Here is a 23,264-nt window from a genome sequence, read left to right on the forward strand (position 1 = left end):
CTAACACTACCGTCTTCGCTGTAGCAACCGTCATCGTCAAGTGTCGAACAGCCGTTCACACCATAGCGGTATTGGCTTCCGTTTCTATAGGGTGTTCCATGTAAAATCCATTTTTTTAGTTACATTACGTTATGTTTTATATTTTATTACTAATTCTCAAGGAATTAAACACATTTGATTTATACGTAGGTTAGATTAGGCTAGATAAATTTCCGGCCACCCGGAAGGCGGCCGGCAAGGCTACAGCACTCGTCGTATCTCCGAAGTTTTGAATAGGACACTTTATAGATAGTCAGGTTGAAACCTCCGCTGTGTCAACGGCTGTTCGACACTTGACGATGTCAGCTTACTACAACGAAGACGGTTGTGTTAGTTACGTCTGTATAGGAAATGTTTTATGTATTGTACGAAAGTTTATAATTAATATCCCGGAAACTAATAGGAAGCCGAAGATACCACTTTATATTTGGGGTCCTCTCCTCCCTCCCCCCGCCCCCTAAAAATTTCATCTTGATCGGCGACCGGTCGTATTCGGAACTTCATCCATTTTAACCCCCGAATTTTCAACACCCCCGAAAATTTTTGTATTCCAAATCACTGTAATAATATTTTGTAAAGTTTAATTTTATTCAAAATTCCATAGAATTTAAAATAATCCTATGGCAATACATTTCTGGGATAAAAGTAACTTTATCATAATGCACTACATATTGAGATATACATATATCATCCCAACTGACACAAATCAACTTTTACGTGTCTCTTTTGACTCTATTTTCTATTATAATAATAATTTGTAATTAAAAATTGGTCCTCTTGTATGACTAATTTTAAAATAAGATGGTGGGACACCAGTTTCTAATAATATATCCGAAATATTAAATATTAGGTAGACGCTCGGTAACTTTAAGACGTAAGCAATTAAAAGCAGTACCTTGTTACTTTTCTATAAGTTCATTGCATTGGGTTAGGTTAGGATAGAGTAATATTATGGCCCCCTGACGGCTACAGAGTCATTAATTTAAAATTATTGAATATGTTATCGGCTCATATACTGTTGCTTATAGAAACACCAGATAAGTGGCGATCGTATACTGACGCATACACTGCTACGGATGTACACTGAGTTGCAATGAACTTGTCGCAGTGAAGTTGGCTACAAATTTACTGACACATTCACGCCGCGTCGGTGAGACGATGGGCGAGATCGACTCAGATGGGACTCAGTGTACACTGAGTTGCATTGAACTTGTCGCAGTGAAGGTGGCTACAAATCGGCTCACCAACGCTGCGTGAATGCGTTAGTGAATTTCTAGCCAACTTCACTGCGACAAGTTCATTGCAACTCAGTGTACATGTGTAGGCAAAAGTCAGTATAATAGTAGCAACGGTTTTTCGCGAATATCTCGAAAACCAAGGTCGACCGATACTCATATGTACAGAAAAAAGTTGTTCAAAATGTTAATATTCACAACATATTTTAAGGTCATCAAAGTCGAAGAGGAAGTAGCGTTTGTACAAGTTCACCAACCTGTTTTTCAGTGACATTTTACATAAAAGATTATGGAAAATGTTCCGAATGTCTGGTGATCGATCGACACAAAATTTTGAGGTTGGAATGGAAAAGAGGGAGAAGAAACCCTAAATATAAAGCAGTATCGTTAGCGGTAACTAATAGTTGTCTTCCCTGTAATAACAGTTGTCGTCGAGTGTCGAATAGCCGTCCCGCGATAGAGATTTCATTTCAAACATTTTTATTTGTTATTTAGAATGTTCAAAATTTCCTTTTTTACATAATGACAGGCAACAAGAAATTAGATTCCGTATTCGTTTTGAACAACAACAAAAAATGTTTAACTAGTTCAAGTTTTTTATTGTGCTATGCTAACGGGGTGCCGAGCCGTTCGTTCGCGACCTACGTCAAGCCCCGCTTCGTAGCCGACGCTGCCGTCCCTGAGCCCGCGCGTTATACGCACTCGGATTGGTCAGTGTTTTTGCTTAATAATTCAAAAAGGAAGCTTCAAACCACTTTTTCGCAAAGGAAAAAGTTGTTCAGAATCACCCCCCCTACCACCATCTAGGAGGGTGAAAGTACGTTACATGACACCCTGTATAGCAGGGACGCTCAGCAAGCATTAAGACAAACATAGGCATGGTTGTACAGTGAGTTGCAATGAAGTTCTCGCAGTGAAGTTGGCTCCAGATTTACTGACACATTCACGCCGCGTCGGTGAGACGATGGGCGAGATCGACTCACCGACGCGGCGTGAATGTGTCAGTAAATCTGGAGTCAACTTCACTGCGACAAGTTCATTGCAACTCAGTGTACACTGAGTCCCATCGAAGTTGTCGCAGTGAAGTTGGCTACAAATTCATTAACGCATTCACGCCGCGTCGGTGAGTGAATGCGTGGCCAACTTCACTGCGACAACTTCGATGGGACTCAGTGTACACTGAGTTGCATTGAACTTGTCGCAGTGAAGGTGGCTACAAATCGGCTCACCAACGCTGCGTGAATGCGTTAGTGAATTTCTAGCCAACTTCACTGCGACAAGTCCAATGCAACTCAGTGTACACGTGCACTGTTGCGGGCTTGGGGTGAGTATTTAAGTACTTACCACTTCGTCTCGGGCGACAATCGTTTGGGAGAATGGAGACTGCTTCATACTTTCCCATTACCGATTGCCGATCGATAAATCACAGTAGTAGAGACAACGATGCCTGTAACAAGTCCGACAACACTCAGGCGCCTATGCGCCTAACTTCTTAGGGTGTCCCTAATCTGTAGGGTGTAGCATTGTCAAAAATTTATTTAACCCAATTGAAAACTTTACATACGAATCAAATGTGCTTAATTCCTTGAGAATAAGCGATTAGATTTTTCAAAAATGGATTTTATATGGAATTCTTTATACAGGGTGTCCCAGAACTGGGGTAGGAGGCGAAGAGGAATGATTGGTGAGTCATTCTAAACAACTTTTTCCTTTGCCAAAATGTTGGTGAAGGCTTTGTTTTCGAATTATTAACGCTGGCCAATCAGAGCGCGACGTTAGCGCGGGCCGAACCACGAGAGTGTTGGGTATGGTCCGCGTGGTCGTGATCAAGTGCATCGGCACTATGTCGGTATAATAGGATTCGTTGGGCAGAAGTTGCATCGGATAATGAATAAAAAAAAGAAAAGAATAATAGTATCGAATTATTGATTGCTCATGAACAACGAATAAAGTAATGAATCGTTGTTCATATAGAATGAATAAATCGAATTGATCCAATACTTTTATTAGTTGTACGATAGAAATTTAAAAAAAAATACTTTGTAATCATTTTTGAAACAAATATGAAGAAAAGTTTCAATGTGCTAAAAACGGATTGAAATGGAATAACTAATAAACGTGTTAAATACGAAAACATTCAAAAATGTAAATAAAACATACCCATTCGTCCGTAAATGACCCAGTTGCAATGAAAATGGTTTGCTGTCACTGGGTTATTATGCCGATCCTGAACATTCGAGGAGGGAACACATTACGAAGAACAGCTGATCTTCAGACGAGATCATTAAACTCACTCAACCGCGCGGTCACTATCACTTTTCACAGAATTTCACTACATAGTTCGAAAGAGTCCAATTATTTCAAGTAAATAAACATTTGTATTCTTTGTCATGACGGACGAATAGGTATGTTTTATTTACATTTTTGAATGTTTTCGTATTTAACACGTTTATTAATTATTCCATTTCAATCCGTTTTTTAGCATGTTGAAACTTTTCTTCATATTTGTTTCAAAAATGATTACAAAGTATTTTTTTTTAAATTTCTATTGTACAACTAATAAAAGTGTTGGATCAATTCGATTTATTTATTCTATATGAACAACGATTCATTACTTTCTTCGTTGTTCATGAGCAATCAATAATTCGATAGTATTATTCCTTTCTTTTTTTTATTCATTATCCGATGCAACTTCTGCCCAACGAATCCTATTATACCGACATAGTGCCGATGCACTTGATCACGACCGAGCGAACGGCGCGCTCTGATTGGCCAGCGTTAATAACTCGAAAACAAAGCCTTCACCAACATTTTGACAAAGGAAAAAGTTGTTTAGAATGACCTCACCAACCATCCCCCTTCGGCTTCTATCCCAGTTCTGGGACACCCTGTAGATGCAGAAGCCAATCTCGGCTGCTCAATATTCAATGACAATGGCTTTTGACAGTGAAGACAATTGTATTAGTTGCGTATGTATAGGCGAAATTCAATGTGGGTATAATATCGAATTATCTTGGAAACTAATGAAGAAGCAGTTTTATAGTTAAGTTCCCCCCCGCCTTCACTTCAAATTTTATATCGTTCGGTCACCGGGGATATTTGAAATTACAGCTAAAATAAGAAGAAATGTTTTTTAAGTTATTGTCCAATCACCTATCGTTTGATACTCTGTATTTCTGCGGTTACTAAACTTCTGAATGGTTTGGATTCAAGATTAAGTGCCTACATCAAATATTTCATGTATGTCATTAACCTCTTAAACGGGTATAACGACAAAATTTGTCATTGTATTTCTAAAATGTAACTTGTACTGGAAAACAAAATAAGACATAGGGATAAAAAATTGCACATATTTACTTATTGTTAGTCATTATATTATAGAAATAATTATTAGCTATGGTAATTGTCGATATCTCGTCAACCGCACCAATTTCGCTCATTTTTTAATATGTTGTTGGAATCATAATTCTAAGCATCTTTTTCCTATACATATAACTGTTGCTCGGTTTTAGTTTTTGAAATATTTGTAAACGCAAGTTACTTGTACTATACCAATGAATTCTGCGTATACCTAGGCGCCCGTGGCGGTGTGTGCGTCAGCACAGCATCACCTCTCAACCCCTCTTTTGGTAAGCAGTAAGCATTGCGGCGGCTGAAACCGAAGCAATATAACGGGTGAACTAAAAAATCGAACTTGACTGATTTCAATGATTTTGAATTTTGGCTTGCGTCCAACCTAACTTAATCTATTTCACTAACTAACAAATTCACTAATTTAATTTTGTATTAGGGTAGGTTAGGTTAGGTTAAATTAATATTGGATTTTTAAGTTCCACCCGTTATGTATACTGCTTGACAGGCACCATGCTGTGTTTACAGAAACCACCCATCCCATACTGACTCATACATCGCGACGGACGTGTAGGTATACGCAGAAGTTACAGGAATAGTAGGAACTATCTTTTGCAAATATCTCGAAAACTAATGCCGAGCGACGGTTATATGTACAGGAAAAAATTGCTTAGAATCATCATCCCAACAACATATTAGATAAAATAATTTTTAACAAAAAAAAAAATCCGACTTCGAAATGCACTAAAAAGTATAAAATAATTTCTATTTCATTTATATCTGTATTCCACAGCTATTAATATAATCTACTTAATCGTTAAATAGGATACTAAATATATTTCAACCTTTTCGGAGGCGGCGAAAAATTAAAAATACCCGAACAACCGATGCTGCCAATAACGATTTGATTGCGGTATGGCAAACTTGGTAATTAATAAGTAGTAAGAGAAAAACGTTATAGATACGGCAGAAAACATTTGTAATTGTAGCGATTGTATCAGAAGTTGATAGCACTTCTGATGTACATGTATACTGCATTTCACGAGAGACCATACTTAACTTGCGCAGCTCACTAGGTCCAAGGAGATTTTTAATAACGTGTGATTCCCCTCTACAGCTTGCTTCTTAATTTGCGATCGTATAAATGGTGGACAGAAATATATTACGTACGATAATTGATAAGGGATAATGATATGGTAAAGATAGACGATATAACGAAATTCCTATTATTTTTCAAAGAATAAATTATATGTTTAATTTTTCGCCGCCTCCGAAAAGGTTGAAATATATTTAGTATCCTATTTAACGATTAAGTAGATTATATTAATAGCTGTGGAATACAGATATAAATGAAATAGAAATTATTTTATACTTTTTAGTGCATTTCGAAGTCGGATTTTTTTTTTGTTAAAAATTATTTCATTTCACACTTTTAAGTGGAACGAGCAGTATTCTAAGCTTACTTGCAGGGATAACTTTGAAAAATCGCGATCGGTATATTCCTTGGAGGATAACCCTAAAGAATAGGCTTTTTATTATAATAACAATAGTTATTAACAATAAGAAGTTACATAAATTTTGGGAAATGGAATCATCGTGGAATGATCTACGAAATGTGAAAACCTTCATCGCAATCGGTGCATTCCTTGAACCAGAACGTATTTTGCAATAATAAAAACCGTTCGAAATAAAAAAATGCTAAATGTTTTTATAACGGGACCAATCGGAAGACATATCCTACAAGACGCAAAAGATTTCATTCCGATTGGTCCATCCGTCTCGGAGTAATCAGCGAACGTACATTTAGAAAAAAAAGTCGTTAGGAATAAAAAAATGCAAAATATTTTTTTTACGGGACCAATGGGGAGTTGTACTGTACAAGATGCAAAAAGTTTCATTCCGATTGGTCCATCCGTCTCAGAATAATCGGTGAACATACACCGCACGTACATGAAATAGTACGTTTTTTTGCAATAAAAACCGTTCGGAATGAAAAAATATAGAATGTTTTTTTAACGGGACCAATCGGGAGACATACTTTAGAAAATGCAAAAGGTTTCGTTCCAATTGGTCCATCCGTCTCGGAATAATCGGCGAACAAAGGCAGAAAAAATAACAATAGTTTTTCACGAATATCTCGAAAACTAAAGGTTTCCGTTAATTATGCATAATGAAAAAGATGTTCAGAATCATGCCCCCGACAATATATTAAAGGATCATTGAAGTCATTCTATGTTGAGATTAGAAACTTCCCGTTTTTTTGCAATAAAAACCGTTCGGAATAAAAAAATATAGAATGTTTTTATAACGGGACCAATCGGAAGACATATCCTACAAGACGCAAAAGATTTCATTCCGATTGGTCCATCCATCTCGAAGTAATCGGTGAACAAAGCCAGGAAAAAAAAAATAATAAAAAAAAAAAATAAAAAAAAAATATATACTGATCGAATTGAGTATCCTCCTCCTTTTCGAAGTCGGATAAAAATGAGCGAAATCGGCGAGGTTGATGAGATATTGATAACTAGGAAACCTAGAGTAAGCAGGATAAACTCCAGGTGAATGCCGAAGGCCCGTACAAAAGCAAGTGAGCAAAACCTATTCATCTTCGCTTCTTCTTCCTTCACTCCTCAGTGGCTGCTCTTTCCGTGAAACGATTTCAGGGAAGAAGCAAAAGACATAAAAGGAGTGGAAGAAGAGATCAGCTTCTCACTTTCTTCTTTGCGGTCAAGGCGTGAAGACGGCAGACACTGGCAACAGAGTCAGTCTCTTCTCTTTTTTATCCGACTTCGAAAAGGAGGAGGATACTCAATTCGATGTGTATATATGATTTTATTTTTTTTTTATGTATGTTCACCGATTACGCCGAGACGGATGGACCAATCGGAACGAAACCTTTTGCATCTGGTAGAGTATGTCTCCCGATTGGCCCCGTTAAAAAAACATTTTATATTTTTTCACTCCTAATGCTTTTTATTGCAAAAAACGTACTATTTCATGTACGTGCGGCGTACGGTCGCCGATTACTGCGAGACGGATGGACCAATCGGAACGAAACTTTTTGCGTCTTATAGAGTATAACTCCCCATTGGTCCTGTAAAAAAAATATTTTGCGTTTTTTCATTCCTAACGACTTTTATCGCAAAATACGTAATACTTCATTTATATCTTCCGGCGTTTATGCTGCAGGGAATGTACCGATAGCGATGAAACCTTTCACATTTAGTAGGAGGTATATCCGCGATGATCCCACTTGCAAAAATTTATGAAATCTGTTGTTTATTAACAACTTAAATTCGGTCAATTTTTTTTCGGTTTATGGTTATTAGCTAAGCAACAGAAATCTAAAATCACCTTACACTATCCTACAAATACTACTGGTTCCACTAAAAAGTGTGAAATAAAATAATTTTTAATAAAAAGAACATCCGACTTCGAAATGCACTAAAAAGTGTCAAATAATTTCTATTTCATTTATACCAATATTCCATAGCTATTAATACAATCTACTTAATCGTTAAATAGGATACCAAATACATTTCAAAGTTTTCGGAGGCGGGGCAAAATTAAAAATACCTGAACAAACGGTGCTGCCAATAACGATTTGATTGCGGTATGGCAAACTTGGTAATTAATAAGTCGTAAGAGAAAAATTATAGGTCCGGCTGAAAACATTTGTAATTGTAATGATTGTATGAGAAATTGGCAGCACTCCTGATGTACATGCACTATACTGCAGTTCACGAGAGACCATACTTAACTCGCGCCGCTCACTAGGTCTAGAGAGATTTTTAATAACGTGTGTTATTCCCCTCTACAGCTTGCTTCTTATTATACTTTGCGATCATATAAATGGTGGGCAGAAATATATGACGTATGATAACTGATAACCGATGATGATATTGTAAAGTTTCATGATACAATGAAATTCCTATTATTTGTCGCAAAAAAAAAACTGATGTGAACGCAAAGTAAGAAGCAAGCTGTAAAGGGGAATCACACGCACTATTAAAAATCTCCCTAGACCTCAGTAGTTAAGTGAACTGCAGTATAGTTAGCAATGGGTTTGTTGATTCCCGTTGAATATTGTTTACTTAAAATTATCAAATGGGTGATTTATCATAGGTTGCCGACGCCGGAGTTAGGATCTTCCTAGTAGAAGAAAAGTTTTTAATTTTGCGCCGCCTTCGAAAACTTTGAAATGTATTTGGTATCCTATTTAACGATTAAGTAGATATTATTAATAGCTATGGAATATTGGTATAAATGAAATAGAAATGATTTTACACTTTTTAGTGCATTTCGAAGTCGGATGTTTTTTTTATTAAAAATTATTTTATTGACTCTCTCATCTCTCTCTCTCTCTCTACGTCGGCCATACGAGTGCAATCAGAGCAAAAAAGGACAAAATTTGAGGGAAAACAATACTCTAATTTTTCGGCGCCCTAGTGACCAAATAAAATATTTGGAATAGTCAATATTTTTTTCTTTTTTTTCTCAACCATTTTCGCACAAAAGTTTTGTTTTAGCTGTTAAAATAGCGAAAAACACACCTAAAAGGGTTTTGAGATTGTTTCAAAATCTAGCCATAGGAATTGAAAAATCAGGAATTTTTGCACAACTTCAAAACGTGTTCTTTCCAATGATACCAATGATGACTGCATGGTATCGTCCAGTTCCGCGCAAATCTCTGCACGAAAAAGGTAACAACGCAAAACGGAGTCAACTGGCTCTGACGGAGTCAAACGCCTTCGGCAATTACCGTAGTTATTTTAACATAAGTAGGAAAAAATTGCACGCTTAAGAGGTTAAGAATTTATATGCTATCATCATACTGAAACAGGCAATGCCCGCTAATATAAAAATTGGACAATTGAGATTCTTCCTTTGTAAAAACAAAATATAAACAAGCTAAAATCAGAAACACAGTAGAACAGTTAGAATGGTGCAGGTCAAAATTACACAAAAAGAGTAATAATAATTAAAAAAGCAGCAATAGTGAGATGTTTAACACAAAAGCTAAACTCTGTAGAATCTTGTTAGAATAGATTACGTAACGAGGTACTAGGTTTGTCCCGCTCCGTCATCGCGAAGATAAGCGACCGAACGGGAATGTTGCTAGTCCAATGGACTAGCTTTCTTTGGAAAAATGACTGCTGACAAGTCTTGATCCTAGTAATTCCACAGTTCCATCAACTACAACGACGGCAGCTCCTCTTCCTAGTTGCGATTACAAATCACCCTGCTTCCCGGGGGCTGACTGCCGTAACACACCATACGGCCCACAATGTGGAGCTTGCCCACCACGTTACACTGGCGATGGATATCGTTGTGTGAAAGCCGTCGTTACTTGCACGAACAACCCTTGCTTTCACGGTGTTCGTTGTTACGACCGTGCGGATGGATACAGGTATATTTTAATTTATTTATTTTGCTTATATAATCCAGGTAAAAGAAATTCAAGAGATTTATTGTGATTATTGGAAGATAGAAACTTACATATTTACATTTAATTTCTAAATATTTTTTACGTCAATTATTGTGAATGACAATCAATCAGAAAGGAGGAATTGCAAACTGATTTGACAATTCCTCTTCTATGGTTAAATCAAACTTCAGAGACATGTAATACCTATACATCAAAATGAACAAAAAGGTCTTAATGAACATGTTTCAGCAACGAACCCTTTACATAATCCAAACGGTTTACAAGATATTACAAGTTTTAGCAGTTTATGTCACCATAATCGTTCTCCCTCGATATTTGTTCCGTCAACATTCTGCTATCTCGCTCGCTCCGGGAAGGAGTAGGGAAGTGACGGGCGGCACTAAAAAAAAAAAGATTTTCAGGTACTTAAATCGAGCCGAAACGTAATGATCCTCTCTTACCGTAATTGATCGTTTATAAGTCGCTTACGTCCTCCGCTTTCGTTGCAATCCTTTCGAACTTTTGCTTCCAATTTTGCGAGCCGTTTTGTCTCATACCAAACCGATCTTTCAAGCTTTTTAAATATTCAACTTCTTTCAAGAATACACAATGAAAACTAAATTCTTGTCTTTCTTTCGTGTGCGCCTGCCCTTTTTCACTTTACAATTGGAAACCACTAGTGTGCGGTAACAAACAATCTGGCATTGATTATTGACGCCAATTTCTAAGCCGTTCAAAGCGAAAGAGTGAAATTGTTCGAACAGAACATGAGACGTAAATCAGGGCCAGCCCTGGGTCTAGACAGACTATTGCAGACGGCCGCCTAGAGCCCCCCAAGACCCAGGGCCCCCCTAAGATGATTTTGCGTCTAATTGTAAGAATGCAAGAAGAGTAATGTTTACTTGAATATTAATCGATGTAAATGCAAATCTAAATTAATTATATAAACTTTAATGTTAATTTTATAAATTTTGTTTGAGGTACTTTTTTTTATGTCATATATGTGAAGGGGCCCATTTTCGGTGCTCGCCTCGGGCCCCCGAAATTTCAGGGCCGGCCCTGACGCAAATCTATCCAAATGGACGCGAATGTGTTAATCGACGTTTGGATCTTTAATATATCAAGATTTTAAGCACCAGTTGCATAGTAGGAGATACGATTGTTATAATAACCCAGGGAACATTGTATTAGCATAAGCACATGATTCGAATAAAGAATTCGTGTTTCAAGTTATCTGAGTTATTCGAATAGTTCAAATATTTGAGTTTTTAAACTTCTAATTAGGACTCAAACGACTGTCATCGCTTATATTCCAAAGCATTTGGCAATTTAGTCAATCAGGTCTTTCTTATTGTTAAATAATAATTAAAGATAAGGACACTGTTATAGTTTACCACTTCCCCATTATTTTGAATTTTAATTTCCATCATAATACAGTACGTAATTGGTTATTTTGTTTCCTTGGTCTTATTGATAAAGGATATCAAAAAGAAAAGAAAAAATATTAATTATAAATAATTATTGTGCCTGTCAGCATTCGATAAGATATTTAGGGTAACTTATAGGTTCTGGAGCGTTCGAAGAATTAGAATTCACCGATCGTCGAGTATAAAGAAGAAATGTTTTTATTTTATAGTCGCACTTACAGGTTATTGACTTGAAAGTTTGACAATATTCCGTGCCGAGGGCGGTTCGTCGTTTTTTGACCATATTTGATAATTCGTCGAGACACTCGCGGTGGCCCCAGCCAGTACGTGTCGCTAATTTGGGCATTCTTTAGCCAAACGACCGTCATCACTTGGTCAGTCGGTCGGTCTGAAGGTATAACTCCAACCTGAACACAGCACAATAATCTATCACTTAAGCGCCTAATTATTTCAACTTGTAAGCAACAATGATTTTAATTATAAGTACATACAAGGAAAGAACAGAATCTATTTGATAACTCGGCCAATTAATTCTACTCTGTTTATAATTTTCAAAATTGAAATTATTCTAGTGCCTTGTCAATTTTTCAGTTGCGGAAAATGTCCTTCCGGTTACGTAGGGGACGGCAAACACTGCGAGCGACGCTGGAATGGTTGCGAATCCAACCCTTGTTACGCAGAAGTGGAATGCGAGTCTGTCATTTATCCACCCTATTACAGGTAACTATTAAACTTGATTTATAAACATAGACAATTAAATGTAGAACAGAAAAGGAATGAAGGAAAAGTTATAATAGTAATAATACTGAAAGGGAGGAATAAAGAAAATAAGACACTACTGTAGTATGATAGGACTTCGCTTCGCTCATTGCCCGCATCCCCTTCTTGCAGGCCACCAAATACAGATCTAGCAATATTTTTGAAACGATTGGAAATATTAAGTTCTAATACTTATCTTGAACTGAGTGATCCCGTTTTATGGGGGTCACCTCCGTGACTTTAGAGTTATTGCAAATTCTTGAATCAGTTAGTCAGTCAGTTATAGGTTTGTAATAAAGTGGTTTACCTACAATAAGCTATACAAGTATCTATCATGCATATTAAGTATAAGCAGACTTCGGGAATTAACCCATTCAGAACAAGTGGCATACGTTTACACCTTTATACAAATGCTGCTCATGATCGAATTGCGTATTCCTACCTGTTGATGGATAAGTATGACAGCCATATGACCTATTTAATTAGCATTCACTACACCGACAGGAATAATCGTATTTCGTTAGGTGGAAATTATCGGGACAGGAAAGCAGTGTAGAGCAAATACGGTTGCATCTTGTCACGTGACTCGCCTACACGTTGCAAAAGGAATGGCGATGTTTTATATGGGGATCGGGAAGCATCTATAAACTAAGTATGTAGACCTAAGAGAACACACCTCGACTTTCGTGCATGAGAGGTTCTATAATTCCACAGAGATAGGAATAGACAGTGCGTGTGTCGTCTGTACACGGCAGGTCATTTTCTCGTGGATATGAAGTTTTTTTCAATGCACTGTAGCTGAAATACAGGTCCCCTGAAACGCACAGTGTTACTACTAGATTTTTCTCAGCAACAGTCCAGCACTAATTCGTTAAGTATACGGTTACTTACTGTATATGCCCGGGCGAAAAGGCACGCCTACACAGCTACAGATTAATATCATCTATTTACTATCAGTCTTCATTTTTAATTTTATGTTGGAGACTGGGGTTGTAGAAATCATGGTACAACAAAAATACAAAATGCAGATTATTTATTACTTCAGACGGTAGTTAACGTGTTACCCGAACCGTAGATGAGCCTTTTATCCTTTAATTTCTCTAATAATTGTTCTCCGTTTCTAAATTTCCGTGTTTTGCCTTCTTTTTATCAGACTTCGGCTTCCTCTTGCTCTCCTTTTTTTTAACCAGTTGAGGACGGTCAGTAGTAAGTTTGGTCCGCCCTAACCGCTCAAGCGCGGGAAACTATATGTTTTTAGCATTCTTATTTTTATAATATAAGTAATAAAACAAATGTTGGATATCATCTTCCCTATCTTCGGCTAACAAGGGCAAAATCACACCAACAGTCACTCCGTTTGCTCCCTATCTGCTATATCTTTCATAAACAATCAGTCATCCTCATACTCAATTGTTCAACAGCTTTCTACAGTTAGTCACCTATAACCTTTGTCATTTCCTTTCTTTGACCCTTCCATGCCGCCCTTTCCTTAAAATATAAATACACGTAGAACTTAGGAAAACAGTGTCATTTTGCCAGTAGGTATCTACTAATTTAGAAACGGAGAACAATTATTAGAGAAATTAAAGGATAAAAGGCTATAAGACACGATGGAATGTTTGAGGAGCGTAAGAAGGAATGGAAATGAAAAAATAAATCATAGATATTATTTCATTAGCTTGTAGTTTTTAGTTTTATTTTTAGGATAAATGTAAGAAAGGGATGAAAAAAAGAGGTGGATGCGCGGATATGAGCATGTAGTATAATTATTATTGTAAACCCGTTTATTAATCACATTAAAATAAGTATGATTAGAAATAACCTAAGTTATGAAGCCAAGAAATATTCCAATAATAGTATATTAGTTTGGTGCATATGAAATATCGTAATAAATCGTTTTGCAACTTCGAAATCTCTTATGTCTAATATTATCAATTAGATTATTAGTGCTTTTAAAAATTTGTATTGTAATGACTCTAATTTTTTAGATGTGGCTCCTGCCCCAATGGATACATTGGTAACGGTTCTACCTGTCTTGATTTAAACGAGTGCGAAGTGGCACAACCTTGCCACCCCGGCGTTCGATGCATCAATCTCCGTCCTGGTTTCAGATGCGAACCTTGTCCACCAGGATTTACTGGATCTGCGATAGAGGGTGTAGGTTTAGATATAGCCAGAAGTCGTAAACAAGTTTGCCATGACATAAACGAGTGCGAAATTAACAACGGAAATTGCAATCCATACATGGAATGCATTAATACAGAGGTAACGAAATAGTTTCATATCTTTGTAAGAATTGTAGACAGAATTTCAAAGAATATAGTTATATTTTTATAAAATTTAGAAACAAGAATTTATTTGTGATATTAATTTTTCTAGATTAAAATATAAAAAATAAACTTATCATCACACCGATTACGAATCGTTTGTAATTTTAATTTGTTTAGATATATATGTACGTAAGGATAGTAGCTAGCATACAAATACGGTAGAACGTCAACACTTAATAGTTGTTGAAATAAATTATTTTTTTCTTTATGCAGGGTTCATACAGATGCGGTCCTTGTAGAGTGGGTTTTGTAGGGAATCAAACAGTTGGCTGCCATCCTAAGCACAGTGTTTGTCCAGATTTAGTGACTGTGTGTGACGTGAATGCTGAATGCAACTGCATCGACACTAATCTGTATATTTGCAGAGTAAGTATTAAACATATTGTAAATATTGTATTGAAAATATTGTTTTGAGGTTAGCGGCGAGAAAGGACGGAAAGTAAAAATATTTTAGGGTAGGCATGCTCAGCAAGTAATAAATCGGGCATTGGCGTCCAAAGCAGCACACGGGCACAGTTACGAGCTTCTGTTACTAGAACAGAGCAGACACGAAACTGTGAGAGAATGGTGGCACTCGGGCGCCCTACGGGCAATTTTATGAACAGATATAAATTCATGCAGTTCTTTGTTCGCTTTGTATTATATTAAAAAATAACTCAGACCTTTCTGTGTAAACATCGTCCCTTCCAACCAAGCTGTATCATTGATACTGAAGATTAAAGGATGGAAAAGATCTGTTGTGTTTACGAACACTTAAACTTACGATCAGACGTTCAGCCTTTCAACACTTAAATTATCTTCTAGAACTTTAATGCAACCAAGGTATACCTATTAAAACTTCTTTTCTGTATCTTCTTTCTAACAATGAGTGTGCACACTCTCTCCGGATCAGCGATGCTACACAAAAAGAGTTTTAAACGTACAACTCGAATCACCTCCCAAATCTAGATCACAATCTATACCAAAAAAACGTAAGCGAAGAAGAAAAAAATTATAATTACTTTGGTACTTTTGAGTGAAATAGATCAAACTATCCTTTGGTCCCTGGATAACTAATTAGTGATTTTAAAAAAATCTTATTTGTTCATATAAATACATACGATTTGTAGTGCCGTATCGGATGGGCTGGAAATGGACTGGTCTGTGGCATAGACAGGGACAGTGATGGTATCCCTGACAGAAATCTTCGTTGCCATGATCGACGGTGTCAGATAGACAACTGCCCGGAAACGCCAAACAGTGGACAAGAGGATGCAGACGGTGATGGTTTAGGCGACGCGTGCGATCCAGATGCCGACAACGATGGTGTACTAAATCCTTCGGACAACTGTCCTTTGGTCTCAAATCCGGGTCAGGAGGATAATGATCGGGATGGTCCAGACTCAGTTGGAGATGTTTGCGACAATTGTCCGGCGATTAGAAATCCTAAGCAGGAGGATGTGGATGATGACGGCATTGGTGATGCCTGTGACAAAGACATCGATAACGATGGTAATGTATCACATACTCGTATATGTAGATTCAGTGTTTGGATTCTTAGCGGCCTTTGTGTAAAAGTTTTGTTAAACGATTCTTTCTTCGCAAATTAGTATCAGTGCAAATGAGAAAATTCAATGGCTGATATGATTTTATAGGTATCATGAACCTGCAGGACAACTGTCCGAGAAAGAAAAACTGGGATCAAACAGACACGGACATGGACAGAATAGGCGATGCTTGTGACAACTGTCCATACGATCGTAATACAGACCAATTGGACCGAGATGGCGACGGTGTAGGTGACGTCTGCGATAACGACAATGACAGAGATAGAGACGGGGTGCAAGACGACAGAGATAATTGTCCTGATGTGGCAAATCCAGGACAAAACGACGATGATCGGGATGGCATAGGAAACGAGTGTGACTCTGACATTGATAACGATGGGATACCTAATAATCAGGATAACTGTCCTTACGTCTACAATCCGAATCAACGTTACGCTCACTGTAAGTGTATACGTACACAATAAAAACATACGATAAACTATAACAAAATTTTTGCCATTTATTAGCAAATAAAAATATTGGCGATGCCTGTTGGAACGACAATGACAACGACACCGTGATAAATAGCAATGACAACTGTCCCAATAACAGTTTGATTTGGACAACGGATTTCAGAAAATATACAACAATTGCTTTAGACCCTGTTGGTACTGCTCAGGAGGACCCTCTTTGGAGGATACACAACGAAGGCGCTGAAATCCAGCAGCTCGTGAACAGTGATCCCGGAATTGCTATTGGTAACATTTATTTACATAATAAACGGAATAGACATCACGGCGAGCTCTCTTCAGGTTAAAATACTTAAGATTCAGCAATATGTATTCCTTTAATGTCCATCATTTTCTGTAATAGGCCCAGACGTTTTTAGTGGCGTAGACTTTGAGGGGACGTTTTTCGTTGACGACGACGGAGATGATGACTCTGTTGGCTTCGTCTTTTCTTATCAGGATAACCATAGGTTTTATATCGTGTCTTGGAAGAAAGGACATCAGCCCTATTGGATGCCAACCCCGTTCAGAGCAGTAGGAGATCCAGGGATCTTTCTTAAACTCGTCGACTCAACCACTGGTCCGGGAGAACTTCTCAGAAACAGTCTCTGGCATAACGAGGATACTCCTAATCAGGTGAAGATCCTTTGGCACGATCCGAAGAAAATTGGCTGGAAAGAGAGAACTCCATACAGGTGGCAACTCTTACATAGACCAAGAATTGGTCTGATCAGGTTCCGACTTTACCAGGGCAAACAATTAATGGCTGATTCTGGAAATGTTTATGACTCGACCTTGAAGGGTGGAAAACTCGGTGTTTATTGCTTTTCACAAGAAAAGATCACTTGGTCGAATCTACTGTACATGTGCAAAGGTGAGAGGAAAGAAACTGATACTTATGAATCTATGTATAAGCAAACTGTTTATGTAAACAATAACGATATTCTGGATATTTAAAGAATTATCCTAGAAATCAAAGTACTTATTAAATAGAAAGATATTTGTTTTGTTATAATTTGTGCTTTCTGAGATATCGGATGTCAAGGTCACTTTGAATTTTTTAGATTATTAACTTTTAATTATTCATTAATCATTTCATCATCTCATTTTTAATAAAATAATTTTAATAACTAATGCATAAATTTTTTCTTGAAGTAAGTTCTTAGCTTGAAGATCATTTTAAGGTTACATTACACTCGATAGAACAAATTAAATGTGATCGTAATATCTTAGAAAATATAAAGTACAAAAGATTACAAATTTTTCTATTCGATGAGTTCTTTTTAATACAAGCTACTCCGTCCAAAATATTTTTTCTACAAACTAATAAATAAAGTTATTTTAGACAGCAGGTCTTAATATAATTATTCACTCTATACACGTGTACAGTATCAAGCAAAGTGGATTTCCCTAAGAAAAATGGCATTAGAGAGGAAGCAGGAATTCTCAAAATCTTAATTTTAATTATATTAGTATTAAAAATGATTTGGAAAAGAAAAGAATATAATTTTTAATTACTAAATATTATAAAAGATGTTATATAATTAAAAAAATATGAATGATAAAATAAATATCAAACGAAATTTTATACGGAAATGGTGAGCAACCACAGACATACATACAGAATGATTCTCACAATTGAGATGAATTATATTTTAAGAATGGTAAGTAAAATATGAAGACAAAAGTGCATTTGCATTTTCTAGATACATCGTTGCATTTATGAAAAAGAGTAATACTGTAGAACAGTAGACTCTCCCACATCATTCAACTTTTATCTCTGCACCTTTCTTGTACTATTTACCATCCTCAAGATATAACCAGTCCCAATTAGGAGAATCATCCTGCATATGTAATATATGAGGGCCCCTCCCTTACATTGTTATTTTCCTTGGGACCGTGTTTGGGGAAGGGCGGAGACTCGGGAACTCGGAAGCCAGAACCCGAGGAAATCTATGGGAAGTGCTTGGAATCATAAAAGCCGGGGAATCGCATAGAAAGGAAAAAGGAGTCCTTTTCTTTGGGAAAGCTGACCATGTTCAGTACTGTACATGTTTAACACATCAACAATACGATAAATTGAAATGTTAACCATCTTAAATCTGTAATTTTATTTTCTGTGTATAATTAATTAATAAGTAGTCCATTTTTATTATTGCTTGTGAGTGACCAACCGTAAAAAATAAAGTAGCATTCACACTAATAATAAAAATGAATAATTGATGAATCATTTTCAATTTTATTAATAATAATTATAACTTTTCAGAAACTGTCCCACAATCAGTTTGGAACGAGTTACCAGCGAATTTGAAGAAAGACGTGGCCGTGGACATAAGTAACGATGTTAGAGCTCACTACGCCACACAATCTAACTATTACAGCTCGCCTTAAATTATTAATATTTTAAGCAATAATTTCGTTAGAATTGTTATAATTTCATCCGATTTTTTGTTTGTTTGCGTGCGAGACTAAAGGACATCTCTACACAAGAACATGACGAAATAAAAAAACTAAATATTTGCTAAAAACGCGTTCACACTTGTTTGTTTATGAAAAACATGTTTTTCACCTATGGAGAGGTAAAATGATCGCGGAGGAAATTTTGGTTACGCAATAGAAAGTAGCACCACAATTCATCACATTTATTATCGTATACCCTCGAATACTCTCGGAGTCTCTCTAGGGAAAACGACGGTCTAAATCCAGTTGGCTTATTTATTACATTCAAGCAAGTAATTCTACATTGAAATTAGAAGAAAATGAAATAAAATTAAATGTAGAAGATTCTGATTCATCTGACCAACAGTATGCAACAAATGAGCCAATTGTAATTTAGACCGCCATTTTTCCTATAGGGACGCCGAGCATGTTACATACATATATAGTTTCACACGACGTCACCTTTTCCCTCCGTAAGCGCGGATTCTCTTAGCAATCCCAACAATGAGAGAAACTGTAACACAGAGCTACGTAACTAACATAGCAAGAAATGGCCAAACAGTGAGACGTAAGGAAGTAGATCATTGTTTCAGTGAGCCTTGTGGGGATGAAAACCCGCTCTGCCATTCCCAAGCTTACGCTTATACCGGCGATGGAAAAGGGCACAAAAGCATTACATATCCACTCCTCAGCAGTCACCACCCTCCAAGTGGAGCCGGGTATGGATAAATTGCACACTCATAGGACGTGCCTATCATTGTGTTCAGTTCCGGAAGACCCAACACTTGTCTCTTTGTCGGCGTAAGGAATATTGATATTGGGACGAAAAAACTAACCTGAGTGGGTTAGCGACTACACCCACCAGGCGCTTTACGCCCGTGTAAAGAAGTAAAACTAAACGTATGCAGATTAGTTTTAATATTGATTGTAGGTGATGCAAGAATCGGTAGGAAAGGGACCAAAAAAGGGGAACAGGGATACGCCGTCCTTTCTACTCATTGTCAGAAATGGTCCGAGAGTGAGACAAAACGGGGCACGTATCAGTTCCAATGTTAATGATAGAAGGCACTAAATTCAATTACTTTTTTATCCTATGATTGCATAACCCTGTTGCAATGCAAGTCGAGGAAGCTGCGATAGTAACGTAATGATAATCGGGCGGATAAGTGATGTCAGGTTTACGGTGCAAATAACAAGGCGCGTTTTACTAATAATATTAATTCTTTACTCCGGTTCGTTCCGTTCACGGCGACAGTGTAAATAAGAATTTCCGTCACTGGAGATCCTTCATCGTGAGGACGCCTTCGACGGTATGTCCTTTTGTTTACGACATCCTCAAATTGGAGGACTTTCCCTCAAGAAGGGGAAATGCGCCGACCGAACGCCCATGGTATACCTCAACCGTTTGTCTATTGGAAATTTTCCGACTTCGAAAAGGAGGAGGATACTCAATTCGATCAGTATATATCTTTTTTTTCTTTTTTTTTTCTGGCTTTGTTCGCCGATTACTCCGAGATGGATGGTCCAATCGGAACGAAACCTTTTGCATCTTGTAGAGTGTGTCTTCCGATTGGTCCCGTTAAAAAAACATTTTATATTTTTTCATTCCGAACGGTTTTTATTGCAAAAGAACGTACTATTTCATGTACGTTCGGCGTATGTTCACCGATTACTCCGAGACGGATGGATTAATCGGAACGAAACCTTTTGCATCTTGTAGAGTATGTCTCCCGATTGGTCCCGTTACAGAAACATTTTGCATTTTTTCATTGCGAAGGATTATTATTACAAAAAACAGAAAGTTTCTAATCCCAACACAGGTCCCAATGACCCTTTAATATGTTGTCGGGGGCATGATGCTGAAGAACTTTTTTATTATGCAAAATCAACTGAAAGCTTTAGTTTCCGAGATATTCTTGAAAAACTATTGTTACTACTACATTGAATTCTATGTATGTCTAAATGTATTCTACCGCCTACTCTGGCGGTGTATGGGTCAGAATGCTGTTTCTACTGTTTCTACTGTTTCTATACACATATCGCGTCGACCAAAAACCGATATTCGGTATAGTGCAACTTTTATAATGATACCAGGTCGCATTTAATGCGAACAAAAATTCAGTTAATGCGAGGTTTGCGTGGCTTTTTTCGATCCAGACATGGATCGAAGCATGCAAGTTAACAGAGACTTGGATAAAATACTGCAGGTTTATCATCACATATACGGCGATATGAAAAAGCAGAAGAAAGTGCAATCAACACTGTTAAAATACGTTAAAAAATAATAAACAAGTTTATGCTATTGTAACGTCCCAGCGGTACCGCAATTTAAGAATCAATCGTAATAGTCGATAAATGTCTAGTCAGTAAGTCGGTCGGTAAATTAAGTTATCGATAATTGATCGACGTGCGACCACGTGTGCGCCAGCGGAACCCCGATGATCTCGCGGTGGGGTGAAATCTTAGAGTAGGGGTGCTTGAGAGACACGTGATAGGGAATTCCAGAAATCAAAAGGAATTCTACAGGGTGTCCCGTAACGCATTTTCACCCTCTGAACGGGTGGTAGGTGGGGTGATTCTGAACAACTTTTTCCTTTACGAAAAAGTTGTTTGAAGCTTTCTTTTTGAAGTTCGCGAACGAACGGCTCGGCACCCCATTGGCACAGCACAATAAAAAAATTGAACTGGTTGAACATTTTTAGTTGCTGTTTAAAATAAATACGGAATCTAATCTCTTGTCACCTGTCATTATGTAAAAAAGGAAATCTAAACATTCTAAACAACAAATAAAAATGTTTGAAATGGAATAATGAATAAAAACTTACAAATAATTTAAATGAAACTTACCCATTCGTTCCTAAATTAACGTACTATGCTAAAAGCAGATAATTCTCACTGGGTCACTGTGTCGATCCTAAACTTTCGAAGAACAGCTAATCTCCAGACAAGATCATTGAACCCACTCAACCACACGGTCACTATCACCTTTCACAGAATTTTCGTTCATGTAAATAAACATTTTTATTCACTGTCACGTTGCACAGATGAAAAACATGTAATATTCCGCACTATGTACTTCGTAACGTTTTTACGACGTTTCTTCCTTTCCTACTTCAAATGGGACTGCCAGCTTGATTGTTGCGAGGTCTGTTTGGCTTTTCGTCTTTTTCTACGTTCGGTGACTTCAAAGGGGCGCTATACGCGCTCGGATTGGTCAGTGGTTTAGCTTAATAATACAAAAAGGAAGCTTCAAACAACTTTTTCACAAAGGAAAAAGTTGTTCAGAATCACCCCACCTACCACCCCTTCAGAGGGTGAAAATGCGTTACGGCACACCCTGTATATAGAAAAAAGCGCTTGGTCAGCAGAATCTGACTATAAATAGAGGCGCGCCACGCCGAGAAAATCAGTTTGGTCTCGACCATGCTTAGCTCCACTTCGACTTCGGTCGAGTGCAGCTACCACTCTAGTAATAGAGGAAAGGCTACGGTTGCTCAGCGCTGAACCACTTAGGTAGGGATATAGCGTCAGAGTAACCCGTGCTAAATTAAATTCCTTACAGCGACAAGTACTTACAGGTTTCTACAGATCTACAGACCTTCTACTCATGATGCGCAACGCGTTCACTACATGTGGGTTTAGAGTCACCTATCAAGTGTAAAGAGCTAGCGAGGAGCGGAGCTCCTTGATCACGGCTTATACTACACATAGCTCTGGCTTGCCCAGAAACCGATTGCGACCTGTAGAGTGGTCCGTTCATATCTGAGGGAATAGTACAAGTTGCTGTCGTTGATAATTTCCAATACTTAGCGTAGTTGGTCTAATGACTCTGAATAATTTCAGAGTGTTGGCTGTACCTATAGTCTGCTACCCGTACTAGTATATACTAATTTCTACTAGTACTATATTTTCCACTGTATTTTTCATCTAGAGGGTACTCATAATTTCTTACTGTATTTCTCATCTAGCCCGCACACATTGTATTATTAACGTTACTATTTTCTTTTATATCAAGAAGGAGCATATTTAGTTAACAATTTCCACTTACTTGAATAAACATATAGTTTAACACATTAATGTTGGGATTTTACTCCTTAACCGCGTACCACACGAACCTATAATCCCTAATACTTCCATACTGTAACCGTGCTCTTCCGCCAAGAGCACGTTTCCGTGGGATAGAGATAGGGAAAGAAATAAGAGAGATACACTCAGATATCA

The 23,264-nt window shown here is 37.4% G+C and overlaps 1 protein-coding gene across 3 annotated transcripts in view; it reads left to right on the forward strand.

The window, feature by feature from the left end:
* LOC114881071 (cartilage oligomeric matrix protein) overlaps window positions 1-19,247 on the forward strand; it is a 41,456-nt gene extending 22,209 nt beyond the window's left edge. Inside the window, exons 5-13 of one of the 3 annotated variants that reach the window (XM_029197711.2) lie at window positions 9,813-10,035; window positions 12,072-12,200; window positions 14,228-14,504; window positions 14,783-14,935; window positions 15,679-16,060; window positions 16,204-16,557; window positions 16,623-16,853; window positions 16,969-17,478; window positions 18,871-19,247. In XM_029197711.2, the coding sequence (XP_029053544.2) occupies window positions 9,813-10,035; window positions 12,072-12,200; window positions 14,228-14,504; window positions 14,783-14,935; window positions 15,679-16,060; window positions 16,204-16,557; window positions 16,623-16,853; window positions 16,969-17,478; window positions 18,871-18,995 (2,384 nt within the window). In that variant the 3' untranslated portion in view covers window positions 18,996-19,247. The remainder of the gene's footprint in view (window positions 1-9,812; window positions 10,036-12,071; window positions 12,201-14,227; window positions 14,505-14,782; window positions 14,936-15,678; window positions 16,061-16,203; window positions 16,558-16,622; window positions 16,854-16,968; window positions 17,479-18,870) is intronic. The other 2 variants (XM_029197710.2, XM_029197709.2) reach the window with 2 other exon arrangements.
* The last annotated feature ends 4,017 nt before the right edge of the window (window positions 19,248-23,264 follow it).

This window comes from Osmia bicornis, chromosome 5 (genome assembly GCF_907164935.1).
Source record: "Osmia bicornis bicornis chromosome 5, iOsmBic2.1, whole genome shotgun sequence".
NCBI lineage: Eukaryota > Metazoa > Arthropoda > Insecta > Hymenoptera > Megachilidae > Osmia > Osmia bicornis.